This window comes from Leuciscus leuciscus (genome assembly GCF_965113295.1).
Source record: "Leuciscus leuciscus genome assembly, chromosome: 14".
In the NCBI taxonomy this organism is placed as follows: Eukaryota; Metazoa; Chordata; class Actinopteri; order Cypriniformes; family Leuciscidae; genus Leuciscus; species Leuciscus leuciscus.
In genome coordinates, this window is record NC_138738.1 from 13,459,874 (window position 1) to 13,486,039 (window position 26,166).

General features: G+C 37.6%; 1 protein-coding gene across 6 annotated transcripts in view; it reads left to right on the plus strand.

Moving 5' to 3' along the window:
- The window catches only part of opa1 (OPA1 mitochondrial dynamin like GTPase), a 38,254-nt gene extending 12,580 nt beyond the window's left edge, over positions 1–25,674 (plus strand). For all 6 annotated transcript variants that reach the window (XM_082137376.1, XM_082137377.1, XM_082137379.1 and 3 more), the window contains 16 exons: positions 74–204; positions 424–496; positions 573–645; positions 734–849; positions 3,079–3,143; positions 3,419–3,495; positions 4,603–4,768; positions 5,381–5,533; positions 5,674–5,782; positions 5,858–5,937; positions 6,081–6,221; positions 6,323–6,439; positions 6,959–7,052; positions 7,200–7,310; positions 23,358–23,426; positions 24,256–25,674. In XM_082137376.1, the coding sequence (XP_081993502.1) occupies positions 74–204; positions 424–496; positions 573–645; positions 734–849; positions 3,079–3,143; positions 3,419–3,495; positions 4,603–4,768; positions 5,381–5,533; positions 5,674–5,782; positions 5,858–5,937; positions 6,081–6,221; positions 6,323–6,439; positions 6,959–7,052; positions 7,200–7,310; positions 23,358–23,422 (1,571 nt within the window). In that variant the 3' untranslated portion in view covers positions 23,423–23,426; positions 24,256–25,674. The remainder of the gene's footprint in view (positions 1–73; positions 205–423; positions 497–572; positions 646–733; positions 850–3,078; positions 3,144–3,418; positions 3,496–4,602; positions 4,769–5,380; positions 5,534–5,673; positions 5,783–5,857; positions 5,938–6,080; positions 6,222–6,322; positions 6,440–6,958; positions 7,053–7,199; positions 7,311–23,357; positions 23,427–24,255) is intronic.
- The last annotated feature ends 492 nt before the right edge of the window (positions 25,675–26,166 follow it).

The window sequence follows — 26,166 nt, forward strand, 5'->3', positions numbered from 1 at the left end:
ATGTGCACTATCACTATTTCTAGCCAACACTATTAATGTTTCTCCTGTCTCTTGTTTTATTTCTTTCTTTCAGATGGCTCGGTAGATGCAGAGCGTAGTATAGTCACTGATCTTGTCAGTCAGATGGACCCTCAGGGCAAAAGGACCATCTTTGTTCTTACCAAGGTTGACCTGGCAGAAAAGAATCTAGCTAGTCCGAACAGAGTAAGACCTTTAGATATTTCACTTCACGAAACTCCCAATACTAAGTGCTACCTGCTGTATTAGCCACTAGAGGGAGCTCCTTTTTATCCTCTGACACTAAGAAAGAAATATAAAATGCTGTTATGTGCAGGTGATGGCATTCATGGGAATGTTTTCCACATATACAAGATTAAAATATTTTGTTACTTGCCTCAAATTATTAATTTTCTCTATTTGTAGATCCAGCAAATTGTTGAAGGCAAATTATTCCCAATGAAGGCCTTGGGCTACTTTGCAGTAGTAACTGGCAAAGGTAAAAATGAGATATTTCTCATTTGCATTTTGCTGGACTTTGCTGGATGTCATTCAAACCCGTGATTGTTTTGTAGGCAGTACTAATGAGAGCATAGACTCCATCAAAGACTACGAGGAGGACTTCTTCCAGAACTCAAGACTGCTGAGGTAGGACTCAAATGCATATTTCTACCTTACCTTTTCTATAATCTGTCACATGTTTTTGATTGGACAGTCTTTAACCAAACTGCTATAGGGATGGCATGTTGAAAGCTCATCAGGTGACCACAAAGAACCTGAGTCTTGCTGTGTCAGACTGCTTCTGGAAGATGGTGAGAGAGTCAGTGGAACAACAAGCAGATGCCTTTAAAGGTAAGATAGAAAATAAATACAAAATGTGTAGATTGACGGATTGAAAATCACTGTTCTAAAGCTTCATGATAGCATTCTGCGAAGAACAGACTGAAAGAATGGTTTTTTTTTTGTCGTTTTTTTTTAAACATTTCCTATTCACCCTCTTTCTCAGATAGGTCATTTTTGTCTTCACTATCCTTTTAGGACAGTGGTTCGCAACCAGTGAGCCAGGGACCATTAGTGGGACCTTATTGAATTTACAAGGCGGCCTAAAGATGACTTAAAATTATTTTAAATAAGACAAAACAAACATTAGAATAATCTGAAATTAGGTAAAAAAAAAAATTACTTGGAAAAGTCTTGTAAATTAATAAAATCTTTTGAACTATTTTAACATTTTTATAGTTCGTACAATTTTTATAGTTAGTACAATTTTTATTGTTATTCAATCAGGTAGATATTGTGAGTAATTTAAAAATCCTTATTCTTAATATATTTACCCTTTTCTCCTTTCTGAGTTCTGAGAAGCAGGTTGGGTTTCTATTTGCTCCAATAGCAAAAGAAAAGAATCCCTGATAGCATTTCTAATGATATTCCAAAAGGGAAAAAAATATTGAGAGATCGATTACGGTTGTCGGAAGAGAAAGGTGTCAAATGTGCCGTCACTCCCTGTGTTATAAACACCCTCACAGCAGGTTTTCTGAAATGTAATTCTAAGCTAATGTAACAAAGTGTAGTATTACATATGCACACAATTTAAAAAAATCTAAATCTAAAACAAAATTGCTAGATTTACGATGTTAATAATTGGAAACACGTGATCAAAGTCTATGAAAAAAGGTCCATCCTTACTCGGTATATCAAAAATAACTGAAAAGGTCATGGGTCCTCTGATTATTCTTATGGACAATGGGGAGCCTTGAATTCAGAAAGGTTGTTAACCACAGCTTTATGACATCTGAAAACCATGAAATAAAAAAGGCACACGGACTGTGCTTTTAAGTCTTTAGTTTGATTATTGTTATTTTTAACTCTTAACAAGATGTTGATTTTCAAGGGCATTTTGAGAAGAGTACACATCAGCTCTCAGGAGACCCAGTAAATAAACCTTAATAGAATCCAAACCAACAGCTCGACAGCCACTTAACTCTGAAACCCACCTCAGCAGAGCTGTTTCCCCAGTCCTGTGCGTGCTGATTCCCGTCACACTTCACCTCAGCTCAGACGTTCTGCACAGGGCACGCTGTAGACCTCCACGCTGCCAATTAACAGGCCACCCCTGCTAACGCTCTACCTCTAGATTTATTACCTGACCCGGGACGCTCCTCAAACCTTTGTGTGGGCTATCGATCTCCACAGCTGCACCAGGGCCGGCCCGATAACCAGAGCAATTAGCGTCATCTCCATTGTGTGAGCGAGACGTCCGGCCCGTGTGTGTGCTGGGGACGCGGGGCCCCAGGGGGACGTGGGGTTGCTGATACAGTGCACGCCTGGCTCCAGGTGCATTGATCACGAGCACAACGCAGGCTATCTGGTGTCCCTGTTCGGGGAACGAGACAGAGATGGGAAGTGTCTGAAGAATAGGGCTGTTGTCACTGAAAAGTTTTAGTCAAAGTTCGCTCTATTATTTTAGGTGTCTAAGTGAACTTTGAACACATTGTTTTATATAATTTTTATTTAATTTTTTATGACATCAATAGCCAAGTTGCTAATGTTTTAACCTACTGTACGTCTGACCTACTTGCTACAGTCATATAAACTGAAATTGAAATGTTATGAATTTTGTAAAATTTTTTACTGCATGTTAGAGGGACTGAGATTTCACTGTTGTGACCTTATGTAAGACACACTGTCCAAAAAATTATATAATGGGATAGTCCAGCCAAAATTGAGATGTCAAAATGTTCCAAACCTATTTGAATTTCTTCTATGTAACAGGAGAACACATTTTGAAGAATGTTCCAGAAAGTTTTGGTTTATATCGACTTCCAGTGTAAGGACAAAAAAATACAATGAAAGTCAATGGGAATCTTCTTTTGTGTTTTGCAGAAGAAAGTCTTACAGGTTTGGAAAGACATAAGAGTGAATAAATGATGACAGATTTTTCATTTTTGGGTGGACTATCCCTAGTTTTAAAAACATAAAAAAATGACTTAATACTTATAACCCTTCAGATTTGTTTCCTTTACAAATCTATAGATATTAATGAAAATAATCTAAAATCAGCTTTCCTTCCTTGTTGACCAGCATCTCGATTTAACTTGGAGACTGAGTGGAAGAACAACTATCCTCGCTTACGAGAGCTTGACAGGGTAAGAATCAGCTCCTGGCTGATCTAGACTAGATCTTTAAGTCTTGGACACTGTATTTGAATTGAAGTATGGCATATAATCAATATAACATTATTGAATATTAGTAATATAAATATGTTGCAAATGTGTTGTCCTTCCAAAAAAAAAAAAAAAAGGGAAAAAAAGTAAAGTACTTACAATTCTGTAATCTACTGTAAAAGCTCCTTAATAAGCGTATGTGTACCAGAGCTTAAGTTTATGTTTTATACAGTGTATGCAATGCTCTTTATTCATAGAATGAACTCTATGAGAAGGCCAAAAATGAGATCTTGGATGAGGTGATCAGCTTGAGTCAAGTTACACCAAAACACTGGTGAGCACTTCTCATTTCATTAACTATAAAATGTATTGTAAATTGTAGGACTTTCAAATCGCAAAAAAAATTCAAAAATGAATAATGCATGCTGTGTGGATGGCTTCTTACTAATTTTGTTCTGCCTAGTACTCCGTAATTGACTTTGGATTTACAAAAACATGAAGTTGGTTCTTTCAACTTAAATTTCTTCTATAGTAGTGTGTTCGTCTGTTCGTTCATTCATTCATTCGTTCATTAGGTGTGTTCGACTTTAAGCAGCGCTGTGCAGACCGATCAGTATTTGACATCATAGTAGAGTGAGAGCGCTTCGAAAGCATACAGAGCCCTCTGTTCTCGCTATGAGATCGATCTGCACAGCACCGCTTCAAGTTGAACACACCTATTCGTTTGTTATTTCATTCATTTTTTTTTTTTATGATATTTTATTCTATGATGTTAATTCTTTGCTAAACATACCTTTTGATATCACACATCCAAGGTCAAAAACCATGGACAATATTGAACATGTTGTATTGTGTTAGTAGCATATATCAGCAAAACCACAACAAATGAGGAATACTCACTCTTCCACTCATTGTTGGCTGACTGACTTTAAACTCAGCTTCTCCATCTCATGGCTTCAGGGCTGCCTCTACCATCAGAATGCAGAGCTGCAAGCTGTACTTGGAGTTATGATCCCCAAAACCCAGAGGAGCAAGCTAAATGAAATAGATCAGATGTTTGTAGGCGGCCCAGTGTGCTCCATCAGCCTCTCAAATCAATGGCATGATGAATAGCTGGAGGGTGGCAGCGCTAGTTTGGTGTTATTGAAGATGTGTGTATATTGATGTGCCACGATAGAACAAAGCAAACAGGAAGCTATGAAATATGGTGCCTTTTATGATAAATGAGCTTGACCGTCACCCTCAGAATATTCTCATCTTTGTCTTAATGTCAAGTCCTATACTTTCCACATGACTGTTTAGAATTATGAAGTACATTTTGTATGTTATTTTTTATTTGATAGTTGTGGGGACTGAACATAGCATAATTAACATTGTTGATTCTGCTCTCGGTCTCTATTTGATAGCAATTTGGTCATGTACATACATTTTGTCTTTGTAGGGAGTCCATCTTACAGAAAAAGCTTTGGGAAAGGGTCTCAACACACGTTATTGAGAACATCTACCTGCCTGCCGCCCAGACCATGAACTCGGGCACTTTCAACACCACTGTAGACATTAAACTCAAGCAGTGGACTGATAAACAACTTCCTCATAAAGCACTAGAGGTGAAACAATGGTCTTTCCTTTGTGCTGAATGCTGATATTTAGTCGTTACATTTCCCAAATCATCAGGTTAAAAGACTGTTTATGCAAAATGTTGAAATTTTGTTTGGTTACAAAGATGGTTTTTGACATCCCCTTTGCTCTCTTCAAAATTGTATATGATATTATATTACCATTCAAAAGTTTGGGATCTGTAAGGTCTTTTTAAAAGTTTCTTTTTTTTTTTTAAATAAGTCTCTTATGACTGCATTTATTTGATCAAAATTACAGTAAAACAGTAATATTATCAAATATTATTAGATTAAAATAACTCTTTTCTATTTTGTTATATGTTAAAATGTTATTTATTTCTTTGGTGGCAAATCCGAGTTTTCAGTAGCCATCACTCTAGTCTTCAGAAATCAATAGTATTTTTGAAATACAATATTTTTTGCAGCAATGTGAAAATCTTTACTGTCACTTTTAAGCAATTTAATGCTGGATTAAAGTATTAATTTAAAAAACAGCAACAAGTTTTTACTGACCCCAAACTATACAGTGCTGTATAACACCATGTGAAAATAAAATTTCTCTCGTCCAGTTTTTAAATCTATCCGTTTTTCTTTCATACTCAGGTTGCTTGGGAAACGTTGCAGGAGGAGTTTGCCCGATTCATGGCAGAATACAAAGGGAAAGATCAGGATGACATCTTTGATAAGCTTAAGGAAGCTGTCAAAGATGAGAGCATCAAACGACACAAGTGGAATGAAAGAGCCATGGACAGCTTGGTAAATATCATGCAAAATACCAGAAACATCTTAAATTCAATATAGAATTTATAACCAGAAATAATGTTATTTTGCTAATGCAGCACACAAGGGTTTCTTGAGTGCTGTTGGTAAATGTTACTCATGTATTTGCGATACAGAGAGTGATTCAACACAACGCTTTGGAGGATCGTTCTATCACAGACAAGCCCCAGTGGGACGCTGCTATTCAGTTCATGGAGGAAACGCTACAGTCCCGTCTTAAAGACAGTATGTCTACCCTTTATAAACACATTTCTTGTCTCTCTGTGTATGGAGTGTGTGACTCATCTTCCTGTGTTGCAGCTGAGTCAGTAATAGCAGATATGGTGGGGCCAGACTGGAAGCAGAGGTGGTTGAGCTGGAAAAATCGATCACCAGAGCAGGTTGGACAGATAAAACTACATATTTGTCCACAGTCTTTTCTTTTTTATATAGTTTTTATGATCATGGAGCCATAATTAAGTGTCACTGTATGTGTAGGTACTAGTGAAAAGAGAGTCAACATAATTTTCTTTCCTAATTGTAGCACATCCGTAATGAAACCAAAAACGAGCTAGAGCGTCTGTTGAAGCTGCATGAAGATCACACAGCTTACCTGGCCAATGATGAGGTCACTACAGTACGCAAAAACCTGGAGGGCCGAGGAGTGGAGGTGGACCCTGTACTGGTCAGTGAGACCCTGAGTGAAAATATATAGCGTTACTCTCTGCACATCTGATTTTATGCCTTTTTTATACTAATATGTATATAACTGATTTCTTCCTGTAGATCAAGGACACGTGGCACCAGCTCTATCGACGCCACTTCCTGCAAAAGGCATTATCACATTGTAACCTCTGCCGGCGAGGTTTCTACTATTACCAGAGACACTTTGTAGACTCTGAGGTAGAGAAGATGCCTTTTTTGAGTAAAATCTTTTTTGAGAATTAAATGTTTAATGAGATTAAATGTATTTATATATGCTTATTTATTTATTTTTGAGAGAGAAAACAAATAGATACAACAAAATTATGCATTTTAAAGTGCAAAAGTTAAATAAAGAAGTAAATAAATGTAATGCATTTAACATTTAATTAATCTCAATTGTATAACCACCATTGTTGTCTATGTTCAGTACTCCAAAAATATTAAAGTTATTAACAGGAATTTATTTAAAAAGGAAAACCAGAAATTATTAATTATCAATGATCAATAACAAAACAAAAGTAATTTGCACTCTTTGTATAACTGAGCTGAATTATCATCAAAGCATTTTTCTCTCTCTTTCGGCCAAAGACTGAAAGGTTTCAGTGTTTCCTTACTTTATATACAGTACACAGTTTATGTAAAATAGCTGTTTTTGTCTTGGTTTGTGTTATAAGGTTATATTTAGCTAATAGTTTCTCATATTTCTCTTTGTTCCAGCTTGAGTGCAATGATGTAGTTCTGTTCTGGAGGATCCAGAGGATGTTGGTCATCACAGGCAATACTCTTCGACAACAGCTCACTAACACTGAAGGTGAGCTTTCCTGCGAAGTCTTCAATTTTGGTTGTCTCTCATTACTAATTAAACAGGCTTCAGTGAGAGGGAACAGTGACAGACTATTCGTAGCATTTCCATCCATGTTCAAACAACACAAGCATTTGTGTGTGTGTTTGTGTGCAGTGCGGCGCTTGGAGAAGAACGTTAAAGAAGTATTAGAGGACTTTGGAGAGGACAATGAGAAGAAAGTCCAGCTGATCACAGGCAGGAGGGTTCAGTTGGCAGAAGACCTCAGTAAGTTTATCCTCATACTTTCCCTTCATTCAGTGTGTGAAACATCAGCAAGACAGGTCGACCACCAGAGGGCAGTGTTGTTTTGCACTTAACAGCCCATTCATTTGGTATATGTGGGGTAATTTATCACATTTCACTCCAGCGTTAAATTTCCATTTTTCTGGGTCCATTTATAATATTGATGAATATTGAATTTTTTCATGAATACTTGTGAGGTTTATAAATCGTCTTTTTTTTTTTTTACAATTTTTTTTTTTACATTGTAATACGCAAAGTCAGAATAGTTAATCAGATCTGCATTTTTTTTTTTTTATGTTCTCCCCCCCCCCCCTTTTTCATCCCACATTTTAATTCTAAAAGTTTATTTTTTTAAGGGCCAAAACCATTTGTACTTCAGTGTCAGGTGTCTGTGGTTGGAATTCCACTGTTTTCAATCCTTTTTGTGTTGTACCTTCTACCTCATTTTAAATTATATTAGTTCAGAAAAGGGTACGTATAGCTTCCCACACACTCTTCTCTCTCACTCTCCCTCTCATTTTTTTTCCTGTTCCTTCCTCTGTTGAGGCTTGAACCCTTAATTGCCCTTCACAGTGTGGGAGACAGTGTGAGAGAGCTCCTGGCTGCACACTGCCTGCTGTCTGTCATGTCTTCAGCCCTGGTTACTGTTAAACACTCTGTTGATTAAAGCAGCAATTTGTGGAGGCACGACTGACATGCTCAGACTTGATCTCGCGCAGACACACGACTTGCACACACGTAAATCCCAGTGCTGTCATTACTGTGATAACAGAGAGTGAGGTAATGGCCCTGCCTCCCAGGTTAGTGTGTGCTTAGATACAATGGTCAGACTGCCCATACAGTGTCTTGAGTCATAAAGAGCCACTCTGCCTTCTCTATGAAGTATGTCTTTGTGTATCTAAGAGGCCTCTCTAAATGTTTAGTGGGCACTGTCTCTTTTGACCAGGTTGACTTGCTTAAGTGTCTTTGCAGTGGACAGGAAAAAGCATGATGGCAGTGATTTTATCCCATAACTCAACAAATATCTTCCAAGAATATTTTTAGTCAATAAAGCATTAAAGCTTTGCAAAGCTATTTTATATATTCTGCATGTTTTAAGAGACTAAGTCTTTAGGACACAGTCTTTCAGGACAGAGATGGACCATGTTAACCAGCAAGAGTGCTCAATCTGCTTTTGTATCTGCCCGAATATAAAGACCAGGATGTTTTTTTTGGTCCCGTGAGCATGTCCTCTAGTTCTAGAAGATGTCTGACCCTCCACTGTTTAAGCCCGATGCTTGGCGTTGGGTAACCCTTAGAGTGGATTCTTGTGCTGTAAAGCATGACGTTGCTTGGTGGATAACCAGCACTTAGGGAAAACACAAGCATGACCTCCCAAGAAGTGGCTGTTATGCTAATAAAAGCAAGTCTGGGCATGCATGCATCAGTGCCCTAGCTGTTGCCACTGCACAAAACACATGGTCACTCTATTAAGGTGCAGTCAGTCTTTATGAAAGAGAGAGACGGCTGTAGTGACAGGACTTGGATTGTTAATAATGGTTGCCATGATATGAAAAACAATGGCTGCATTTAGTAAAACGTAACAATTAGGGCTGCCAAAGTGATCATATGTGAGATAAATTCAATGTTAAATGGCGTTAGTACATTTACATAACTTTTTCACTTTGAAAATGCTTACTTTTTTTTTTTTTTTTTGTGACTTCTGAGCCGATAGCCTCGTGGTCAGCACACACATGTAGTGTAATTGTGCTTCGGGCGACAATTGCGCTTTAAAAAAAATGCATTACATCACATTTTAATAGACATATTAAGCACTCATCTGACTTTATTAATAAACAAAATAGTATGTTTTGAATTGAAGCAGAAACTGTTTCTTATTATAAATAATTTCAGACCCAGCTGTTTTCATCCTGTCGTCATTGTGGTGCGTTTTGTTTGAAGTTTGAAGTGTAAAAAAGGCTTTTCTATTTGGCATAAGTTTACAGGAATCATAATGGCTTGATCATGTGCAGTATCATATTATATTCAGTTTTTCCATTTTCTTTCACAGTATATATTGTAATTTTTTGTATACATGGGTTAAATCAAAAGCATGTTTGTATAGTTTTCAGGCCAGAGGTTTGCTAATGTGTGTTAAGTATAAATATACTACATTGTCTGTTCTGTGTATACACAATTAACGCAGTATGTTGTTTTTGTAAGTACATTAGTTTTGCCACCCTTTTTGATCCAGTTTTGTGGTTTCTGCCACATCCTGAAGGGATATGCAAAGTTCAACATGAACATGAGTTTGGACAGAATCCTGGCTATTTCCAATGCCTTTTCAAAAAAAGCAGGGAGGAATTTGTGGGCCTGTCTGGCCTTGCCGCCTTTCCTGCGTGAGGTGGCATCATGTTCCCAGGGTTCCTGGAGCTTTTGATGTATTTTGATGTGCTGTCTCGGTTTCCTCTCGGAGAGAACAAACAATCTTATTTTGACCGCACTCACCTCCTAAATTCTTAAACTATTTAAACATCAGCAAGCTTTTCAATCTGGCCTGGTTTCAGCACCATTATGCATTGAGATCAGAGGATCTCAAATTAACATGATAGCAACTGATCGATTTACGACTGAAGTGATTTTTTTTCCCTTCCTTTTATCATCTTGCAAGCTGAAAAAAAAAGAAAAAAAAATCATGTCATGTATGTTTCCATGAATAACCCTTAACCTTTCCATTGCACAAAAGGTTCTTTATCAGTGGAAAAAGGTTCTTTAGATTGTTAGAATCTTTTAAGAACTGTTTACTGAAAGGTTTTTGGGTAATATCAAAAAACACCTTTTGGAAACTGGGGCCGAACCTTGGGCAAAAAAAATCTAAATATTTCCAAAAGTTTAAAACCCATAGCATACTCTCTCAGTTGGTTCTTGCTAAAGTTCCATCCACTTTGAAGTATCACTTTCTGACCAGCAGTTTTGACAAGCGTCTCTTAGATGTTTGACTTCTGGAGTGCTTCTTGAGATTTTTACGAATCAGTGAAGCCCATTACTCATTACGAAGCACTCTGAGCGTTGTGCTTCAGTTCACTTTGATGACGCTTTGCTAGATCCAATCTTAGACTGTATTGAGTTCAAAAAATTGGACCTTTAATGCCATTGATATATTCCTGGATGATGATTTTTAGAAGGTGGAAAAGTGGGGGATTTATTTTGGGTATATGTCTCCAAGCCACATCTATCCCACGTCGCCCACCTTACAAGACCCAACAGGAAAAGATTCCAGAATCCAGTAGCGGGCGGGAGGGGGTTAGGAAGCAGGGGGATTTCAAGCTCCATGCTCTTTAAATCACCTATGAGCTGTTGTTACACGCTCCCTGTCTTGCTCCCTGTTTGCCTTCTTTTTTTCCCCTTTTTATTTTTTTTAGACGGATTGGAAAAACTGACAGCCCCCTTCATAAAGCGAGAGATGTATTGATGGGCTCATGGAACCTGGGGCTGGGCCAGGGGTTGAGTCCGGCTCACACGAGGCCATGAGGGGCTATTACTCCCACAGGTGCAGGGAGCTGAGCTGCTGACCCTGGCCTCACCTGTCTGCCTGTTTGAAGATGAGGAGCTGGGGGAGGACAGGGGCACTTCCCTTAACAAAGAGAAAAAATTTAGCCCCTGGGGCAAAGTCTGGTGTTAAGAGCGATTTGCCCTTACTTGCAGGCAGGCATGCAGGCAGAGAGCTGCTCTGGTTTCACACTTGGGGATTGAGCATGTGTGAGTGAGAGAGTGGGAATGCGTGGGATTAGATGTGCAAGATGGCTGCATTCAGGCTTGTTACTCTGGCTGCCGCCTGTGGGTGATGTGTCGTGTACGCGCGCAGTGCCAAGGCAGCTGTATGGCACTGTGCCTTTCGCTGGAGCTCTGCCCACATCGCTAATATGCAACTGCAGGCACGTCAGGCGACGGCTTTATGAGTCTTTGATTTACCTAATAGACTCAATTCAATTACAGCAATCCAGGCCGTGTGGGGCTCCCTCTCTTGTTAGCCCGTAGACTTGGCTCTTAGTTGCCGTTTAATTTTTTTTGAATGGTGGAAAATTGATGTGTAAACAGCCAGAGTAATTATTTTTTAAGTACTTACTTTTTAGGCTTTTTTAGGGCCTTCAAAATTAGTCTTTGAGACATGGCAACTGAAGTGTGGATTGACATTACTCTCACTTTTTATGGGGCGATAGGATTATTGTAAAGAGGAGGGAGGAGGGGAGAGCAGGACAAAAATAGTCTGGGCTCAAACTTGCAACCCTGCAGCAGTACTACAAGTCTACAGGCATGTGAAAGTAAACGCGGTTGAAGTTATTTTGTATTACATTTTTGGAATCCATTACTTTTTTGTTTTGATTTTGGTAGGGGTGCACCGAAATTTCGGCCGCCGAAAATGTTCGGCCGAAAATGGCATTATCGGTTTCGGGCCAAAAAAAAACAAAAAAAAACAGCTAAAAACATAAACCGAAAATGAATGTCACCCGCCCCTCCCATCCGTGCACAAGCGCTTAGGTTTCACTCACAGTCGAGCTGTTATCACGAGTCTACCTATCAAAGATTAAGCATGTCAGAGGGCTGTCACTTATTGCACAATCGATCGGACCAACCAACACCAGTTTTGAAAACGAAAATAGGGAATCGATTTTAACGGCCTTCTCTCGGAGCGCGTCCAGCTCGTCACGATACGCCCGCAGCGAACGCGCGTCACACAGCAACTGCAGGTTCTGACACACACACACACACACACACACACACACACACACACACACACACACACACACACACACATAGCCTATTTCTGCATAATATAGTGCATAATATGTAGCCTTCAGTAATGTTTTTCATTGATGTTATGGCAGTCCACATTGCTGACTTGTGCGCGTCTCAAGCGCCCTCTTTACGTTCGTCCTAATGCCTGTTTAGTTGTCCGTGGATTTGCCTATATTTGGCGTTGAAAACGGATCAACGCCAAATATAGGCAATTTACTAACGATTCAATGAACACTTAAGTCTCAAAAATCGAACAGGATTTTTTCACAAAAGTGACAGCCCTATACGAGAGGACACCAAAGTTGCAATATGTAACATTTGTTCTGCAAAAATCTCCAAAATTGTGGATTTTTTTTTGCACAACTTTTCAAAAAATATTTTATTTGAGGGAACATAACTTGAAGTCAAGAATAATATTATTTGGTATTATTATTTATATTTTATGTTTTGTTTTGTTATGTAACTGTTAATAAAAGTTTGATTATTATATTGTGATTTTTCATTTCAGATCCATTAAATTCAAGCAATTTAATTATATATATATATATATATATAGTATACGTTTTTAAAAGAAGCCATTTTCGGCTTCAGTTTCGGTTTTCGGCCAAGTGCATCCTACATTTTCGGTTTCGGTTTCGGCCCAGAATTTTCATTTCGGTGCATCACTAGTTTTTGGTATACATTACTTAATTAGTACATCATTTTATTATTATTGTCAATCCAGCCCTAATTGGAGGTTACATCTACTCCACAGTTTCACCTCCTGCAAGGATTATACAGAAGTTAAACCAGATCAGTGTTATGCAGGTCCTTAAGAACCGCTGTTACGTTCAGTCTCCCCCTCATCACCTTTGCATCATTTTGTCTCTCTCTTGAAAGGATGACATGGAAACCAGTTTAAGTGCTCAATGAAAACCGCTTCTCTGTTTCCTCCTAACGTTGTGATGTACTGTTGCTGCCCCTGAGCTCTGTATACACAGGGTTTAACTGTGTTTGCATGAGGCGTTAGGTCACCACAGAAGCTGGTGTACCACCTCTTTACAGTGTCTTTCACTCTCACTCTCTTTGCCCTCTATCTAATCATTCCCTTGACTGTATGTTCTTGCCTTTTATTGGATTATCTAGAGCTGGGAATATGAAACATATTGCGCATATGGTGCAACTCAGGTGTGAATTGTTAATCCTGTGAGTGTTATCATCTGTTCGTGATGTTGCCCTGCTAGCTAGATTATAGAGCTGTTCATCAAAAAGCTAAACTAAAGAAATGATCATCTATGAATGTTGAGAATTTTAAGAACCAGTGTTATTTTAGTGTCATTGATATACACAGATCTTGTTCATATTTTGAATTTAATTAATTTTTATTTGAAAGTTTTAGTAATTTTGTTTGTTTGTTTGTTAGTTTTTTATCCTTTCTTAAATGTCAAAAAATGTCTATATAGTTTTTATCACGTTTTAGTTTTTAGTTTTACTTTGTTATTTTAGTAGAACTAGCTAAAGTTTTTTTTTTCATATATCTATATATTATATATTTTATTTTATTTCAAGTAATGATTTTTTTAATGGTTTAAGTTTTAGTTAATAAATAATAACCCTGTTAAGAATGTGAAAATAGGCAATTATTTGGTCCCCATTAACCTGGTGAATTTATTTATTAGATTTATTATTAATATTTATTTATTTAAAAAAAAAATTTAAAAAAATTAAAGGGGCCATGAATTGAGAAATCAGATTTTCCTTGATCTTTTGACATAAGAGGTCATTGTATTATAAAAAATATCCTGTACATTTCAGAAATCAAAACTTCCTTGTTAGTCCAAAAACAGATTTTATTGAAACCAAGCTCAGAAAATTACTCATTTCAGATTTTGTTACATTATTACATCAGAAAGCAACGAAAGACCGCCTCTGCACCATTGCCTCTTTAGCCCCGCCCACTGATTTGCGTATGTCATGTAGTAGTAAATATGAAACGGATGCAAACACATTACTCCAGCAACATAACAATACAGATGCCCCTGAGGATTACAAGACGTTTTGAATTGCCAAGTTGTGAAAAAAATCATTTGCAATCCATGCCCCCCCAAACGAGTGAATTAGCCCCCCTTAAAATTATTATAACTTAAACTTTATTTGCCATATCCGAGACTTACAAGGCATATACCGTAAATCCTCTAATATAGGCCCGGGCCTTTATTTTACTCAAGCGCATTAAGGCCCAGGCCTTTATTGGAAGGAGGCCAGAATTAGAGACAGGCCTTTATTTCTATTTGAGCAAAACGGACTACCAGTAGAATGAATAAAAACTAGATTTTTTGTCTATTGGAACCTATAAAATACTAGGTTCATTTATTGAAAATAAATGCTCCGCAGCTGCCATGGTAAACAACGTTAGCCTACCGGTGACCAGTGGTGGAATGTAATGAAGTAGGCTACAAATACTTCGTTACTTTACTTAAAGCAAAATTTTCACGTATCTGTAGGCCTACTTTACTTAAGTAGAATCAATAGTGCATACTTTTGACTTTTACTTCGTTACTTTTTGCAGCAATTATTATACTTTCTACTCCACTACATTTCTACAATGTTTCGTTACATTTTCTGATCAGTTTTTCCCCCTGCCGAAAATCTCCATGTTTTCGGTGCTGACGCGTTCATGGTGGCGCTGCCAATAAAGCACCTAAGCTGTCACAAAGAACCGGCAAAAGTAATGAATATGTAAAATATAGCAAGGAGACATTTCAATTGTTTATTAATAAACAAGCGTTTTCTGTGTCGGCTGCAAAGATGAAGTTAATGAAGACGATGCTGACTCCTGATCATCGCAGTAGTGAACGCGCCAGAGAGAAATGCGCATTTCATACGGATTAAGCAGAGAGCAGTCTGTTTTCTTTCGTTTTGAATTGTTCTGTTTAAAAGTACACTTTAAAGCTGTCTAAAGATATAATTATCAGGTCTGTCGGGCTTGCCATATATACGCTGAGTTTCGGTTAATTTATGAGACGCGCTTCAGTTCACACGCCGCCTCCGTGTCGTGATTATCTATTTTCTACTATATTTACTACTTATTTATTAAATCCTGGCAATTGGTTGATGAAACGTTGATTAAAATTAAGATACAATTAATACAAAACGAAATTCACTTTAAAAAAAAGCTTTGTGCTTTCTGTCTAGGTGTCTGTGAAAGTTTTAAAGCTGTCTTTTAGTGCCGCTTTCAGTGCGCTCACGTCCGTAACATTGTTTTTTCCTCATAAATGGAAACACGAAAAATAAATTAAAATGAATATTTTGTGTTCTGTGGAGACCCAACCCTTCTTCATCCGGTTAGTAGGCTATTACTTTTGGTTTGCGCAGTGTAATTCACAGAATTACTAAAAAATATTTTGCTACCTAAAAGTTAAAGATTTTTTGTGTCTTGTAACGCATGTGTAGCCTAGGCTATTTCCCTCATATTAAATATAAAACGCATGTGTAGACTGATATTTTTCAATATGTATTAAATGCATTTTCTGAGAATTTATATTTCAAGTTTTTACTGCAAATGTCCCCGTTTATAACGCTGGAATTGCCCAATGTTAAATTTATCCTCAACTAGTTTTGTGGTGTAGGTCTACGTATTGTATAATGTTAACTTCAAAAAAGGGGTGTGTCGCGATTCTGCCTTCTCACACCGCGACACAGGTTCATAGGTCTGAGTGTAGCGATTTCGGATTCATATTGCATATTGTTACAGCCCTAATTATTATAATATATACATTAAGAGAATAAATTGTTAATAAAATGTTACTATCACAAGCATAATGTTGTGGCCTGCCCAGTAAAACGTTGGTTCTAATAATAGCCCCGGCCACTATTAGAGACCGGCCTTTATTTACCTCCGCCGACACCGAGACCGGCCAATGTTAGAGACCCGGCCGCTAATGGAATACAGGCCAATATTAGAGGATTTATGGTACGCATAAATGTTTCAAATTGTTGGCAAATGTTTCAACTGTGTAACAAGATATTTTTCAACATCAGAAGTTTTCAAAACAATTCCACACTTGTAATGGCTGGGACGTTGAAAAATATTTTAATATGCAAAACTGTTACCCAATCATAGCAGTGGGCGTTTACACCTATCAAAGAAAATACTAAATAGCCTATTTCTTCTAAATTAGGAGGTGTTTTTATTAAAAAAAATTGATAACATCATAAGTGGACCTCAGAGAATATTATAAAAAAATGCAGGTCATGACGCCTTAATTTAGTAAATATTACATTTATATTTATTACATTTCACAATTCGTTACATATTGTATTTTAATATAATAAAAAAAAAAAAAAAAAATGTTTTAAAGTAAAATAATTGTCATACAGCTGTAAGTAACTTCATATAGGACACTTGATGTTCTTTTCCAAGCCGGATTGGGCATGTGGTGGTCTCTTCAACTGGAAACCATTGAGTCATTCTTGCTGTTGAACCCTGTATTGACCTGATAACTTGTTTTTATTGATTTATGCAAATTATTGTTCGGTTCACTAAAGACATGTCCAGAAACTGATTCAACCAATGAACTTGTATTGAAAACAAAACCGCACGTCACACATCAATTTCTGGAGAACTATATGCATTTGCCTTTCATCTGTGGCCAGCTTCTGTGTTTTTCCTCCTCTCACTCCCACCTCTTCTTTCTCACACGCTCCCACCATATTCCCTGCACCCCGTCGCTCTGATGTGAAAAGCATATTTTTGGCCTGCCCCTCTAGTGACAGAAAGACGATTATGCCTTTCTTTCAGGCTGAGAGGAAACCGCTCCCATCTCTAAAACAGCTGGAGCGAGCCCCCCTTCCCCCCGAAGTTGGCTTGTAGCCCCTGTCTTCCCATGCAAGCCGATAATGGGCCGCCCTCTCCCACCAACGTATCCCCGTCACTCCACCCAAGTGCTCTCAGAGGTCCTGCTCTCCACATATAAATCTCTCAACACTCGTCATCCCAGTGAAGGAAGTATTTTCCCACTTCTCTCTTTTACCGTCACCCTACCTCTGAACCTGGGGAAGCGGAAGTTAAATGAGTGGGAAATGGGCCGACTATCTTGCATTTCCATTTCACCATTCGTCCCATCTCAAAAAGGACCTCTGGGGTTGGCAGGATCAAGTCCTGTTGTCAGTCGGTCTCCTGCAAGGCTGTTCTCAAAGCCTCTGCACACCACACTATACATCTATCTGTCAGATAGTATGTTATGAGGTAATAGGAAAACCATACATTTCCTTCCTCACTGAGGAATAACAGAGCACTTGTTTCAATGCCTCACCTTCTGGACCAGTCACGATGACACTGCATGACATAGTGCTGCTCCTTTATCATGTCTTTTCTCAATGAATAGTTAAAAGAACGGATTTACTGAAGCTATAATTTTAGTCCCCGGCATCACTTTAATATATTCTGCAAACCGCGGCAACAAAGTGTGTTTTTCTCTTTTAAATCCAGAGTCCTAATATTTAACCCTTAACCTAGAGCTAAACATCCATCAGAAAATATGTTGCCCAACCTAATGATCCATTAAATCAGGACCTGATGAAAGGCCTCTAGATTTCTGTACACACATTAGCCAGTTAATATGACTAATATTCAGACAGATCGGGTTCCACGTAAGTGGAGTTAAAGAGAAGGTTCACCCGAAATTAAAATAATTTACTCTCCCTCAGTGTTGTTCCAAACCTGTATGACTTTCTTTCTTCTTTGGAACACAAAATTAGATATTTTGATTGTTTTTGGCTTTATAATGAAAGTCACTGGGGTCCAAAACAACATTGATCTAAACTGCATGGACAAAAAACACTTCTTTTGTGTTACAAAGAATAAAAGTGAACTATCCCGTTTAGATGCCCATCAGTGGTGCAAGGAATTAGGGGTGGGATGGAAACGCACTGTGACCACCTGCAGTTGTTGAGTGCAGGGTCAAAGTTGGAACTTTATGCTGAGTGACATGCAGTTATGAGATTGTTCTTTCCAGCGAGGGTAACTTTTGGTCTCAAATACTCGTAGAGGGACGGCCATCTATTGTCCGGTTGACTGTTTTCTGGCTGTTCCACGTCTTGACTTGCCCCTGTCTTACCTGTGCCAAAGCCCTGTAATTAAATGCTTATTGGAGGCCAGGCTGGAGGGAGGCTGTGAAGGGTAGGTGAGGAGTTCAGCATACACCTGGGTTGACACAAGGTTTTCTGCACAGCCCTTATAAGTAAGAGTCTCTTACACAGCCTAAGGGGAAAGTGAAGTCAAAACTCCCATTAGATGCACCATCAGATGTTGTTCAAAGTTACTGACTGTTGGGTGTGTTGAAATGAATGCTACAAAAGTTATTTGTGGTCTTTAGTGGTTAATTTCCTTTAAAGTCATGCAACGACATCAGCAATACATTTTACTTCAATATAGGGATTGGGAATGATGATTTTTGTTTTGTTTTGTTTTGGACAATCATTTATTTTTTGGTTTTGGAATGACTAGGTGTGTAAATGATGAGGGAATTTTCATTTTGGGGAGAACTATCCCTTAATATATACAATATCAACCAATTCGGATGAAATTATATTTTACATTTATCTTGCATGTAATGTGATATATTTTACATTGTAGTCACAGTATCACATTGTGATAATTAACATAGCTCTATAGTATATGGCCTAAAATGTCATTCAAATAAGTGGTTCTAAAGGTACTGTAGAAAGACCGTAAAGAGGGCTTTTTCATATTTGGACAGAAGGAATACATGTAAGATTTGTTTGTCAAGAATGTAATATTTAGCCAGTCATGTCAATGAAAGTTCTGGGAAATCAGCCTACTAGTGACTTATTAGTCGTCTCTTCACTTTATGCTGTGATGGGGAAAGTGTTTTAACTTCAAGAAATTACGCACTTCATCTAACTGGCTGTTAGATTTCACACACTCAAATAAGCCAGTTATCTGAGGTAAGCTGGAAGCTACCCTCATGTTGAACCCTGAGGTTCTCCACAGCAGAGCTCCGGCAGCAGTTCCTCTCCTCCTTGTGACCATATGTTTTAGAGACAACTTGGAGAGCTGATTTGTGGGACTGCTGTTTTCCACCCCAAAATTAACATTCTGTCATCATTTACTCACCTACACACACCCAAAGTTGTTTTTAACCCTATTGACTTTCATTGCATGTACAAAAAAAACGGTTCTTCAAAATAAATTATTTTGTGTTCTGCAAAGGAAAGTCAGTCGTGCAGGTTTGGAACAGTATTTTAGGGTGATCTATCAACTTAAGGACCTCTCTCGTTTTCTGTTTGCGGCTTGAGAAGCTTTTTTTCTTGTCACACAGGTTCACACGTGATGTGACATTGATTTTCCGTAGACCGTCTTCAGCAGTTTTGTTTCCGGGAAGGCATGGTGGGAAACGTGAGCTGCTGAAAAGGCTGTTGCCACATTTTAATTTCTTTGCCATTTTCCCCATTAATGGTCGTGCTACTTGATGGCAAATACCGAAGGCCACCATTTATATCAAAAGGGATTGAGTTTCTCTTCAGCTCCATCTCATTGGCGGTATCCCGTGCCCTGACTCTCGCTTTTTTCCTTGTCCTTCTGTTCTCCACGGCCACACTGTTTCACAGTCTAATTACAGGTCAATTAAGGGCTTTCTCCAGCCTTCTGCCGCTCCGGCCCAGGAGGCTTAGAGGCCCGCAAGAGTGGGAGTGAAAGAGATATCATTTCATGTGGAGATCAGGCGAGAGCCCCCTTTCAAAGAAGGGATTGAGGAGGAATCCTGAAAGAGAGAAAGCCACCACACACCTCCTAAAAAAGGAGGCTGCTGGGACAGGGGCCAAAGGATTATGGGAATATTCATGACCAGATAAAGAGAGAAGACCTATGAATGGATGTGTCCAAAAGCTCATCTCTTAGGTAAACAGGGGTCTAAATGGAGTTTGGACCTGTTCTCGGACTCACAGAACTGCTCCTTCCCCTGCTTCACATTTCCGAGGCACTGAAAAGACCGGTCTTGTTTTGGCCTTTTCTTAGCCGTCATTCTGCGTTCCTCCGTGTGGAACAAACAGATGGTGACCAGAAATAAATATCTGTTTCTCACAGTCTTTTCAGACACTTTAAGCCCATATACACACAAGTTCACATCATCCTTAGCTGTTCATTCTTCTTTAAAACTTCATTGGCTGTAAACATACACGTTTTCGATTTGACAGTTTCCATGGACTTGCGGTTTCCCCCTCGCATCACGTCCTCTTGATTCATTCCATGCCCAGTCTTTTAGAGTCTCGGTGTATTATAAACGAAACAAGCCACAAATAAACAAACAATTTTAGTATTCAACATCATATAAATACTAGGGATGCACAAAATATCGGTCCGATATATTGAGCCATTTATCTGGGTTTTAGGTTTTTGTTGTAACTTTTTTTTAATCTCTATTAGCAGATTTTGTATATTTATCTACCAATATCTGGATATTTAATTGTTACCACTTATTTCAAGATTTAGATTACTTTTTCCTTTAAGCCCTGTAAGAGTAATCTTTGCTGTAATCTCTTGAGTAGCGCTGTCCCTTTTAGAGCACATGTTGCTAGGAGATGCTGTGCATGAATGCAGAGCTGTGCATATTTGTAAATAATGTTTTTTAAAAATAATGATGTAATGCCTTTTTTATATTGTAATGCCTAAGTTCATTTGTAGTATGCAAACTATTTATTTGTTTTTGTTTTTTTATTGTATTAATTTTTTTAATAATATTTTTACATTTGTAATCCATCCATAACATGAAAACAATTATTAGATTTTTGGTAAATATCTGTGCATCCATAATAAATGCACAGATCTCTATTTTCCAGTGTCATGCAGTTAGATCAGGTATCATCAAAACTGTTCAGATTGAATACATTTTATGACAAAAATCTTTTCCTCCTGCATGGGTGGCTTGGGTTTCATCTCCACACCTGCCGTGTCACCAGGCCCTCTCCAAAACTTAATGCGTGTTATATTTTCTAACCTTCACCATTACTCTTTATGTCCCTAGGCACAAAAAAAGATACCCAAAAGTCTAAGTCTTGAGATTGCGTATACGTGTTCAGAAGGTGCTGAAGGGTCATGTTTCCATGCTTCAGGATATTTGTGTGAAAGTTTGTGTGTTTGTACGTGTGAGCACGTGTGCGGTTTTGTGTAGATCATAGTATTGAATTTCAGACCTTAGCGATGTCAGATGTCCACAAAGGATGTCTTATTTCTTTCATCCTACACCTCTGAGGAGAATGGGGAATCCCCACACCACAAATACACCTAAAACGGCTGCACGAGCCTCGGATGACAGTATTTCGTTACGGCCACAAACTTGTAGCCCAGTGTCCACTTTAAAAGCCCAGTTAACCTGATGTTATATGAGACCATAGATTGTTTGTTCACACACTATTAGGCCACTCTAAAATGGTCTTGCATAAATATATAACATGCATAACAGCTCTGCTCTAAAACCTAGTGAGCTGCCTCGCTGCCAACTGGTCATTAAACCTCATAAATGACTGATTTGGAAGTCACGTATGAGGTTTTCAACTCTTTGAGTTCAATGTATGTGACGCAAGATTTAACAAGCATTAAAGGTTAAACTTTATTTGGTAACACTTAATTTTAAGGTGACGTAGTTACTACATGTACTTACTATAGCAATAACAGTAAATTATGCATAATTACAAGTAATTATCCCTAAACCAAACCAAGTAAGTACATGTTGTTAATTCATATTAATCAATATATATTTGAGTAAGTATACAATGTAACTCCGTCACCTTAAAATAGTGTAACCCTTTATTTTAAGGTGTCCTATTTAGAGTCTAATTATACATTTAAGTAGGGAGCAGTATTAAATAACAACATAGGGTTAGGGTTAGAGATGAAACAGTATGAAGATTTCATATCACGATTATAGTGACCAGAATTATCACGATTATCAATATCACGTTTTTGTTAAAATGAGATGAAAATGTTAAAAAAGAACTAATACACGCACTGAAAACATTTAATTTTAAACAGTTTATTATTTGAAAATAAATAAACAACAAATACAATTATTAACTCTATGCACTTCTTTTAAGCATACACATTAAAGCTGCAGGATGTACCGTTTTTGTGTTCAAAATAAATAAAATGTATGTATATAATGAGCGAGTGCATCATGAATCCATTTTCCAAACCGTGTTTTTGTCTTATCTTGAATCACTATGGTACACCTATAATAAGTGTTTATATTCGGACTATTTTAGACCATTTGGGCCATACTGCTGCGGAGTAGCCCAGTACATGCGTGACTCGCAGTTAGACATAAACAGAGAGAAGTAGCTCCGGCTACAAGTTTTTTTTTAATTTTTTTTTTTTTTTTTTAATGAATGAAAGTCTTATATTCATAAGTTTTCTTGCATCATCAACCATCTTGGAATTAATTATTTTGTTTATTTAGGAGACTGCATAAAATTAATTTGAATGGATTACACTAAACCTCAAGAAATGTAAAGGTCACATTTTACCTAAACATTTTTATTTTTTTTGCATTGTGCTATTTTCCCCCCAGGACAATTAATGTGCATTCTACCACCCACTTTCCATCACTGTAATATGTACTGTATGTATATAATACATATATTTGTGTTCTTTTAACTTTTGGGCTAAATTGTGAGCCCTTTTCACCTCTTTGTGAGATTTACCCATGCAGGAACCAAAATTCTAAAAGAGAATGAAATTGAGTTTCATGTTTTAAAGGACATTATCTTGCATCATCTTCATTACCTTTGCCCCTCTCTTTCGCATAGTTAAAAGTTGTCACCTATTCCCACTCCTCCTCCATGACTCCCTGAAGGGGACATGCTTTGAAGTAGCATGTGGAGGTGAGGAGGTGCAATAGAACACCACCTCTTCATCATCTGCTCCTCAACCGCACGCACCTTTGAGTGCTGAACTGTCAGTGGTCACCATCTGCTGTTTGGGCGACAGAGAATATACCCACAGTGGCACTTGACACGACTTGATACTTTATCTGCAAGAAAACCTGCAAAACATTCTTATGCATACGAGTCCACTTGAAAGTGCGTCTCTGGAATGATGTGGCCAGGTTAGGGTTTTTCCCAGAAGAAGCTTGAACTTGAGAAGATGAGTCAATTTCATTCAGTTCAGCGCAGGGGAGATGGAATGGTAATTCCATGCCATTGAAATGGCATCAATATTACTATGTGGTTTGCTCACATTTGCATTTCTCTTTACAGAAAAAGTACGTGAAATTCAGGAGAAACTTGAAGCCTTCATTGAAGCTCTTCACAAAGAGAAATAGAGAAGTAGGTGGTTTTTAATTTCTACTGCATGGATAAATAAAACAGTAGCGAAAGTGATAGAAATGGTTTATGATGGCATTTATGATTAATAATTGAATTATAATTTATACTTTAATTAGTGTTAATATTATAAAAAATATAATGTAATACATTTTTGTAGTCTATTTTATCATAAAAAAAAAGAGGGCTGCCAAAGTAACGAGAAATGCACTAAAAAACAAGAAATGAACTATGCCTTCTGAATTGTATGTAAAAAAATAAAAATTCTGTCATCCCATACTCATCCTCTTGTTGTTTCAAACCTGTATGCATTTATTTCTTCTGCTGAACACAAAAGATAATATTTTAAAGAATATGGGTAACCAATCAGTTGATGGACCCCACTGACTTCCATAGAATGGGGAAAAAAAATACTTAGGAAGTCAGTGGGGTCCATCAACTGATTAGTTTCTGACATTCTTCGAAATATCATCTTTAGTGTTCAGCAGAAGAAAGAAATTCATACAGGTTTGGAACAACTTTTTCAGTTTTGGGTGAACTTTTCTTTTTCATTCACTTTTCATCTCTTCAATGCTTACTCATCTTATTGTATTAAGTAATGAAGTATTTTAATTCGGCTCTTTTTATGTACTGCATGAGATGCAATTATGCAACATGTTAGTAATTAATTCAAAATGTTAAATAAAACAATGGATAATTAAAAAACACATGATGTTAAATAGTGTTCACTGTAGTATTAAAGTTTATCATTATTATTATTTAAAATGTATTTATGCTTTTTGCTGGATTTCATGATTTGAGAACTAAATCTTAATATTTTGTCTTCTTTCAGGATCATCTTGTTTCTGGACAGTCATGCCCTTACAGAAGAAAATGCACTGATTAAATACAACATCTTTTTTTCTTTTTGCCCTTAATCAACAACTTTCTTCCCAGCTTCTTGTCTTCTCTGGTTTTAACGTATCTCCTCACACACACACGCGTATACATACACACGCATATATACACACACACACAGTTCCCCCTTGGCAACAGTGAAAGTAAGTGAAGTAAGCTGGAGTCCCTTAACGTTTGCTGCATATTTATTCACTGTTGGAGAAAAAGCACTTACTTGACTAGAGAATGATACGCGTCAGTGTCATGCTTTTTTCTTTCTTCCTCCAGTGCTTAAAAGCCACCAATGTGTTCACCAGACATGTTCTCAGAGAAACCAGTCAGCACATACATCATCTCCCATCCCTCCTTCCCAATAAATGACTTTGTCCGGGACTCTCTTTCCCCTGACTTTCTTTATTATTTAAGGGGATGTTTATGGATAATCCAAATGGTAAAATGCATCTGTTATTGATTGGCCTTGCTATGAATAGAGAAAATATTCAAAAATGTCTTATCACTAACTGCCGCCTTTGTTCATCTTTTGGAGCTGTGATTTTACAATATTTTGACATATTCACAGTTAGGGAGGTCACAGTTAAAATGATACGTCTTAACATCTTACCAATCGACCACCATCGAAATCCCTTGTTATTATTTTGTAGAATCTGAAATTAATAGTACAGCAGATCTCATCCGCACCTTGTTATTACCATTTGTTTGTAGTCACACTTAGCTTAGTTTAAAGTTAATTCAAGAAACGCTATGAGACTTGGTCTTGAAGAGACAAAACATGGAGACATTACAAAACCAGATTACATAATTTGCTCACACAGATGGATGAAAATGCAATGGCATATCCGGCCCATTACTTTGGCCCTGCACACCATTTCCTCTCACTTTTGTTTTTCTGTCTTTTTCTATAATGTACTTTGAGAGATTCAAATGGTTCTGATTTTCATCAGTCATCTTCAGCTTTAGTGCACTTTTATTCTTTGCTTGCACATTTTATATCTCTCTCCCTGGAATTTGTGTGGTCTGATTGGGTTTTATATAAAATCCACTTTAATGTCCTTATAATTTTTAGTGTAAGGGACACCACACAATTGTTCCTGGTTGCTCAAAAATGTAAATTGGTACATGTATATGTACTTGTAAAGTATCCTTAGAGTAGGTTCATTGAAATCATGGATCTGTTGTCACAATGGAAAAATATATGAGTGCGGTGCTTGTAACAGAAAATCTGTCGGTTGATTTGAGAATGTTTCCACGTTTTTGTTGTAGATTGTAATGTTTGCATGTTGTACCCCAACAGATGTGGTTTATTTATTAAATTGGTGTTTAAAGAAAAGTAATAATAAAAGTGGCTTTAAAAGTATGTTAAACAGATCTCCAATTTAAGATGATATAGGATGGGCGTTATCCAACATGTTCCGAAATTTCCAGCTTTATGAGAATTTTGCTTGCCGTTAAACTTTTTGTCAGGCTGGTTAAATTGTAACACATTTATCTCACTTTGGAAAATATTTATTGAAAGATCCACAGTTTGGCGGTATCCTTGACTCATCTTTCTCTCTGTCCAGTAGTTTTTATGTTTAAATACACAGGATAACCAGAATAAACTCCAAATTTCTCACTCATTCCAATGCTGTAATTAAGAAAAAAGACTAGATCAAAAGTCCTTAGCTGTTCTCAACTGGTGGACCGCCCAAACTGCAATTTTTAGCATTCCTGCAGCTCAAAAATTAGCACATGGTGCAAGCTATGGCAATGTTGTGGGTTCGATTCCCAGGGAATGCATTAACCGATCAAGAGCCAGATTTACTAACAGCTTGCGCCAGCGCAAACCCTCTTTTGGTGTTGAAAAACT